The sequence below is a fragment of the Peromyscus maniculatus genome, chromosome 7, assembly GCF_049852395.1.
Source record: "Peromyscus maniculatus bairdii isolate BWxNUB_F1_BW_parent chromosome 7, HU_Pman_BW_mat_3.1, whole genome shotgun sequence".
Classification (NCBI taxonomy): Eukaryota; Metazoa; Chordata; class Mammalia; order Rodentia; family Cricetidae; genus Peromyscus; species Peromyscus maniculatus.
In genome coordinates, this window is record NC_134858.1 from 35674376 (window position 1) to 35682818 (window position 8443).

The 8443-nt window shown below is 35.4% G+C and overlaps 1 protein-coding gene across 3 annotated transcripts; it reads left to right on the forward strand.

Moving 5' to 3' along the window:
• The first annotated feature begins 355 nt into the window (after positions 1 to 355).
• LOC102911481 (olfactory receptor 8B3-like) lies at positions 356 to 6273 on the forward strand. Of its 3 annotated transcripts, none has more exons than XM_042282111.2 (2): positions 356 to 372; positions 3178 to 4111. In XM_042282111.2, the coding sequence occupies exons 1-2, from the start codon at positions 356 to 358 to the stop codon at positions 4109 to 4111; spliced, it is 951 nt and encodes a 316-aa protein (XP_042138045.2). The 3 variants fall into 3 exon arrangements, with proteins under 3 accessions (XP_042138045.2, XP_076431681.1, XP_042138044.2); XM_076575566.1 differs by lacking the exon at positions 356 to 372 and adding an exon at positions 1850 to 1992 and having other exon boundaries at positions 3163 to 6273; XM_042282110.2 differs by lacking the exon at positions 356 to 372 and adding an exon at positions 2286 to 2299 and having other exon boundaries at positions 3175 to 4111.
• The last annotated feature ends 2170 nt before the right edge of the window (positions 6274 to 8443 follow it).

Genomic DNA, 8443 nt, shown 5'->3' on the forward strand with positions numbered 1-8443 from the left:
TGTAACATAAGGATCAAGGACAAGAGCTCATTCAATGTTGACTCTGGGATAAACAATACAGTGACAACCCTTTTGAAATTTTTCATTCAATATATCACTGAAAGTTCTAGATAGAATCATTGGGCATGAAAAACTAACAAGTGCTATTAAATTAGATCCCTTGAAGAATAATGGTTTCTCTTTACAGAGGATGTGGCCCTCTGTGTCCAAAGTTCTAATGAACTAAACAAAAATCCTATAATGAATACAAACATTAAATAAATTATAAATATTAACATTTAAATGTCATTTGCATTTTGATATACTAACAATGATTAATACAAAGTGGAAATTAAGAAAATAAGCATGTATACCAATGCATTCCAACAGAAAGTAGAACATTTTTAATAACAAATTCTACCAAACTTTCCTGAAAGAAATTAATAAGGCATAAATATAAGGAAACACATCCTCATTCATAGGTTGGGAAACAATATTTTTAAACAGCAATGTCCAAATTAGCCTATATGTGCTTAGCTGAGATACGCAAACAAACAAACAAACAGACAGACACTTAAAAGATGTCCATGGGATGACTCTTTGTTTGACTTGAGTAACACTGGGCTTATGTTATTAATTTTGATGTTTTCACTTCTCTTCCACTTTTGGGAAGAGTTTGAAAAATATTGTTATTAACTATTTTTGATAGGCTTGAATATAACATTCACTCTTGTTCTGTTTTGTCCCTGGTGGCTACCAGGTGTTCAGAATATGACAGACACAGTCAGTGCTCTGATAAAACAGAGACTGAAATCAACTGAACAGCAGTGTACAAATAAGTTGCATTACAGCATAGCACATACTTCTTTCTACCCTGGGGACATACTTGGGGGGTAGCGTGGCTAGGAGTTTTGATATCTCATGTCTTTGACATACATTGGGTAGGAGTTGTAATGATCACCAGTCTACATTCACATATCTATTCTTACTGGAACTGAAAACAAGGCTACTGAATCTTAATTACTATCAATACTCCACCATAGCCTAGCATTCTAGATAGCAGCCAAACATCTGAGCTTAACGCAAAGATGATTTAGTGCATTGGAAGTACCATGAACCTTTCTTCTACAGGGAGAAACCAGTAGGAGAGATTTGAACTCTACCTCTATATTAACTATGCAGACTGCCAGTCTCAGCCACCATCACTTTCTCACTGGCATTTGGGATTAGAGTATATACCGTGTGGTACTGAAAGACCTGTGAGACAGGCTAGATAGAAAATAATCTTATGGATAACCCATGAACACAATGTGGTGTTGGATGTGTGTGTGTGTGTGTGTGTGTGTGTGTGTGTGTGTGTGTGTGTGTGTATGTATTACATTCATTTCCCTGGAGTACGTTTTCATTCTTATTCTATGTTGCTTTGTCAAGAACAGTGCATGGTAAGAGAGTAGCTTGATTTTCCCTACCAGATCCAGTGTGGCTTGTTTCATGACAGGTCAGGATATAGGGACCTAATGCCTAATTTTCAGATTCCTCACAGATTCCCCACAGATTGAGTGAGTTCATAACTGTGGTTCAGTTGTTGTGCTAATGAAGTAGAATTCTGCACTTCTTGTTTAATCATCTTGATTAATTAGAAATAATTTATTTTTCATTTTCCCTGAAAAATTTCCAATCCCTAAAGGGAAGAAAAACTTGAGTAAAAATCAAGCCCCTAAGGAATATAACGACAGATTAATGTCCTAGGTGTAGCTGTAAACCACTTTTCTCCTATTACGCATAAAAATTACTCTCCTGAGAAGTTTGAGTCATCAACTACCCTGTTTATAACTGAGTGCATAATAATATTAATTGCATGTTAAAACTCACACTTATGGAAGGTAAATATGATAGAAATTTTGGTCTGCTGCTTGAGATGGTTGTAAGTTATGAATTTTAGTTTGGAGATACTGACTAGATACATACAAGAAATGTATGTGTGATGTAATTGCTCTTCCAAGGATCATACAAGTAAGTAAAGAATGACAAAACACCATATTTTTATGGAATAATTGTGAACTTCAGAATTCAATTTACATTGTTGTCATCTTTGAGACTAAATTCCAGAGATCTACGATACAAGTCACTATTTTCCATAGTGTGCAGTATTGACACTCAAGTGAAAGTGATATAATAATCCATTCAAAGTGGAGCATGGAGACTGTGAAGAGACATTGGAGACCTTCGGGAAGGCCAAAGAATTAAGTAGTTCCTTCTCCTTGAACAGAACCTCATTAGTCTACATTCATAGCTTTTTCTCTGACATGAGGGTAACTAAGCCATACCTGATATTTTTAGAACAATGTACCGATCTTAATTCATCGAAGTCTAACCTGTATTGGAGGCCCACACATGTTTCCAAGGTATATAATTCCAATATCATCAATGAGGGGAAAATTCAAGACAAGGAAAACCAATGAGGATGATGATTCTCTCTTGATTCAGCTCTCTCCTTTCTTATCCTTTGGTTTCAGGAGTCACATTTTCAGAGAAAAGTATTGGTAGTTATCAGTGAGATGGGCTTTATATTGTACTCTGTTAATTATTTTGTTGATAACTGAGCACAGAAAAAGTATAAGAGCCAGAGAATGGATGAATATAAGGAAAAGGTGTTTTCTGGACACAGAATGGCAGCTACACATACAAACTTACTGTAGTTGTAAAAGCATGCACAAGATCTGTACAAGTCCAATTCAGACCAAAACTAGCACAGAAAGAGGAGTTGGGTAAGAAGCTGCAAACTTATCTAAGATCTACTGGCAAATGTAAGATGCTGAGAGAGGGGGAGTCAGTCTTCTCTAAGAGTAGCCCCTGGTAAGTCAGCCATTCCCCTAGTGAAAGGCCACAGTTACAAGAATATATGGGAAACAGAAATCAGCCTGATGAATAAAAATATATAAAATAGGCTAGGTAATGAGGTAGGCTGGACCTGTGAATAGTTGGGGGAGGGAGGGTGGATATGATCAAAGCAAGTATGAAATAATATTATGCTTGTGTGCATGTGTATGAAAATAATTTAGATAAGAGAAACATCACAACTAAAGGAATACATTCTGTTGGTGAACTCTATGTTCTGTGAAAAGTTGTTGTGGGAATGACTGCATTTCCCTCTAACATGATTCCTCTTTGCTGTGCACATAGATTACTTTAAAGAAGAATGGGTCCTGAAAACAGTTCTTCAGTGACTGAATTCATCCTGGTCGGATTAACAGAGGAGCCTAATCTCCAGTGCCCACTCTTCATCGTGTTTCTAGTGATGTACATGATCACTGTGTTAGGAAATCTGGGTTTGATCATCTTGATTGGACTGAATTCTCACCTTCACACCCCAATGTACTTTTTCCTCTTTAACTTGTCCTTTGTTGACCTCTGTTATTCTTCTGTGTTCTCACCCAAAATGTTGATGAGCTTTATATCAGAGAAGAACATTATTTCCTATAGAGGATGCATGACTCAGCTTTTCTTTTTCAGTTTTTTCTGCATTTCTGAGTGTTATGTGCTGACCTCAATGGCCTATGATCGCTATGTGGCCATATGTAATCCACTCTTGTATAACACTGTCATGTCGCCTAAATTATGTTTGATCCTTATGTTTGGCTCATACATGATGGCATTTTCTGGTGCTCTGGCTCACACAGGATGCATGCTGAGACTGACCTTCTGTGATGCCAACACCATCAACCATTACTTGTGTGATATTCTTCCTTTGCTTCAGCTCTCCTGCACCAGCACTTACATCAATGAGCTGGAGGTTTTTGTTGTTGTGGGCATCAACATCATTGTGCCCAGCGTCACCATCTTTATTTCTTATGGTTTCATCCTATCTAGTATTTTCCATATCAGATCTACTGAGGGCAGGTTCAAGGCCTTCAACACCTGCAGTTCCCACATAATTGCTGTTTCTCTGTTCTTTGGATCAGGTGCATTTATGTACCTCAAACCATCCTCTGCCATGTCAATGGATGAAGGTAAAATTTCTTCTGTCTTTTATACCAATACAGTTCCTCTGCTGAATCCCTTAATATACAGCTTGAGGAACAAAGATGTTAAAGTTGCCTTAATAAAGACACTGAGTAAGAGAAAGTGTTGATCTGAAAGAGTGTCCTTTGTCATGTAGTTATAAGACTTGGAAGGTCAGATTCCTTAGTTCCATTTTGTGTCACCATTATCCTACTCTCTTTTTTTGGTAATAGAGTGAAAAAAAAATTGTATGCCCTTTCAATAATATATTTCTGCTTCTTAAAGATATTGAATTCCATTATTTACCATTGGCATGGTTAATTTCTCACTTTTTCACATGTACTTTAAAAACTTTATCAGAGAAATTTGTGTATTTAAAAATATGATATGATCACTTTCATTTTTTCTTCCTATTTCAAAAGATCAATGCCTGGTAATGACCACATCTCAAAATGCTAGGTTAGAATTTTGGCAAGAAAGTGGAGGGACTCACCTGACATGACCTTTAGAAACATGGTTACAATGTGTTTCTATTCATGGTATTCTGTCTTCCACTAGAGGATGTCCACTTTACAAGTCAGAAATGAAAGCTTCCATAGTAAATTAAGTTTGTCCATTCATATATACAAATGCTATGAATTAAACATCTTTCAGCAAGGAGCTCTCTTAGTTAATTTGTCAAGTTGAGTTTTATCTTTTTTTTCTGGAATAGAAGACATATTTTTGAGTCAGGAGAATTTGGAAATGATGACTGAAATGGAGAATTTAAACTTCAAGGAAAGATTGGCAGAGTCAGAGAGTAAGCTAAGTTATGAGAATGTTTTTCATGGAATATGATGTTTAATTATGATTCTTTTGATAAAAGAGCTAAAATGACAATCTTTAAGATACTAAAACAGTAAAAGAAGAGTACTTTAAAAGTAAAAAAAAATACTAAATCAAATGTTATGAAACCACAGTTTAAACATTTTAAACATACCCTGTAAATATTTTGTAGTTGTTTAATTTTTCTAAACTTCTTACATATTTTGGTATTTTGAAATTTAGCATAATCATCGTTAAATCCTTGACTTACACTTCAGAAAGATCATCCATTTATCCATCTGAAACCAATATTAACCTGCTGGATTTTTCCTTAACAATTCATTTTTACATATATTTACATATATATACATAACATGAATACATATTGCAAAATATTATTTGTTGTTTTTTATCTGATTTATCATTTCATTAAAAATGTTTTATGTGTATGTGTCTGTACTTCTATGAATCTATGAATGTGGTGGTATTGTGTTCCACCAAATATTGTGCACCCTAATAAACTTATCTGGGGTCAAAGACAGAACAGTCACTAGATACAAAGACTAGAAAATGGTGGCACTCACACCTTTAATCCTAGCATTCCAGAGGTAGAAATCCCTCTGTATCTCTATGAGTTCAAGGCCACATTGGAAACAGCAAGGCATGGTGACACATGCCTTTAAGCCCAGAAAGCGAGCCTTTAATTCCAGGGAGTGGTGGTAGAAAGCAGAAAGGTATATAAGGTGTGAGGACCAGAAACTAGAAGCATTTGGCTGGTTAAGGTTTTAGCTGGTTAAGCTTCAGGCTTTCGAACAGCAGTTCAGCATAGAGCCATTGGGATGAGGACACAGAAGCTTCCAGTCTGAGAAAATAGGACCAGCTGAGAAGTTGGCCAGGTGAGGTTAGCTGTGGCTCATTCTGTCTCTCTGATCTTCCAGTATACACCCCAATAACTGGCCTCATGTTTGATTTTATTAATAAGAACTTTTAAGATTCATGCTATATATGTGCACCATGGGCATGAAGGAGACAACAGAGAACAGAAGAGGGCATTAGATGTGCAGGACTAGAATTACTGAAGATTGTAAACTTCCATCTGGTTTCACTGAACTGGACTCAAGTCTTCTGCAAGAGCAATAAGTGTTTTCAACATCTTTCTTGTCTCTTGTTCCAATGAAATGATTTTCTTTGTTGAATAAAAAGTGTATCTAGTAAATAATATCTCTCACATCTTGTATCTAGTACACTTTTTAATTTTTGATTCACAAATTTCCCTCTTTCTGAATGCATTTTATTAGCCTTACTTATCCTGTTACCTCTAGTTAGTTCTATCTGCCTGGAAACAGCTTTGGATTGCCTAAGACTTACTGAGAGTATTCTTTATGGGTTTCCATTGCATTGATTATTTTTCCTATTGTATCATATTCTATTTACTATGGATTATGTTTCTATATGTTTATCAATCTGAATAAAGTGAAACTAAAAGCTAATTCTATTTTTAAGTGAATTTGCCTTTGTGCATTCATAGATAGAAAAGAACATGGGCAAAATAATACTCTATTGCCGCCCACCACATAAGATAGTGGATAAGAAAAGGGATTAAAGAATTTAAAAAATCATTTTAAGCAGGACAGACACTGATAATGAATGGTGGAGTTAACTGAGAAGTCTAGGTATCACCAGACCCATCCTTGCTTACATAATATAGTTGGAATACCAAAAGAGCCAAGTCTGCAAAGTGAAAGCATTGCCTTAGCCTTTCCTGAAGGGGTTTATGCTTTGACATTTATAGAGAAATATTGACTTGGAAAATATCTTGTGAGAGTCTCCAGACATTTACAAATTGATGTATGTATTTGAAATATTTCCTATCTCTATCTATTTATCTATCTATCTATCATCTATCTATCTACATATCTATCTATCTCTATCTTCTATTTATTTATTATCAAAATCTTTTTAAAAATTAAGAAAAAAAGTTTCATTGTAGAATATTACATTTCAATAAACATCTATATAGTTAGAATAGGCATTTTGAAACTATGGATCTTCACATTGGATTTCACCCTTTCACTTTTGAATATAGAATAATATTGTTGTAGCCTAAGAGACCAGCTCTCAGGACTACTCCAGGATTGCAAAGAGAATTCCTCAAAGTAGCAGGACTTAGAAATAATTTTTATCTATCTGAGGAAATAAGACTCATACACATACTGAGGGTCATACGCTTTATTTTCTTCCAGCTCTAATTCACCAGTTCTTTTGTTCTACACAGCTTATATACACATTCAATAGAAAGCTTTAGGCACTGGAAAAAAGGTCACAAAGGCTATATCTGGGAGTCACATTGCATTCCTTGAGCAAACAATAAGGAGCAGAGCGATACTGATAACACACTCAAAATAAAATTGTCAGCTTTCTGATTAGTGGTGCAGCTGATGCTGTGACTGTGAAAAAAGGGGGTTCCGCTGTAATGCTATCTCCTTAAGGAGATAGCCTGTAAAGGGTTACAAAGGAAAAAGGTTAAACTATTAAGAAGTCAGAGAAGAAATAAGAAAACTATGTACTACTCTATGTTTTTCAAGTGTAACTAAAAATAGGCTAACATTTCGTGATTAACAAAGTGTGAAAGTATTAGTTTTTCTCAGGCCAAGAGACTAGAAGTTACTAACCATGGCATCTCAAGTCTGTACAGGCTGTAATGAAAGGACAGGGGTGCATGCTGTCAAGTGCTCTGCACTTTCCTGACTTTGAAAGCATTCCAAGCCTAAAAATGTATTCTTCATCCTGCATGCAACTGCAGATCACAAGGAGGGTAATTTGTAACTCTTTATTCTAAGGCAAAGAAGTTAGATTATCCTTTATAACCCTAGCTAACTGTTAAAATTTTCCCATGGTTTAACTGAGCATAAAGCTGTTTCTCTCTGGACTTGGTTAGTTGGCTAATTGCCTTTCCTGTTATTCACATAGATTTCAGGACTTAATAAAGACTTAGCTGAATCTAGAATCTTGTATCATAAAACTTGAAGTTAGAAGTTCATGCAATGAGTTGATTGCTAAGAAATTAGTGTAGGGATTTAGCCACTGGTCAGTGTGATCAGCCAGACCTGGCAAGAGAGGACATTGTAATTGAGGTTGCTTTGTGTCTAAAAAGCTTGGCTCAGATGTTTACACACCTTCAACTCTGTCTTTGTGTATTATCTGTGAGGTTTAACTTATGATCCATTTATATAGATATTCAGTCTAGTTTGAATTTTTATATCAGCTAATTGTATATAATTATCTTGTAAATAATTATCTTGTAAGCTAACTAATAATATAAAATAGACTTCTAAGTTTCTCACCATTTTGTGGAACAAAGATTTATCTATGAAGGCATATTTTATTCATCAAAATTATACAGTCTAAGAAGAATTCATCCTTCTCTCAATTCACAGGAATAACTGTGTCCAATAAGTGGATAAAACACTACCAATAGGCTGTGGGAAGAGTCTCATACCTGTTTTAAGGGAGAATTGTGCTAATACACAAGAAAATTACAGACAGGAGCAATCAGTCATTCATAGGCAGTGGCCTCATAAGTCTTGCTTGACAAGGTTTCTCCATTAGAGTTATTCATCTGGTGAGTTGACCATATGAATATCAGTTGTGATCTGCT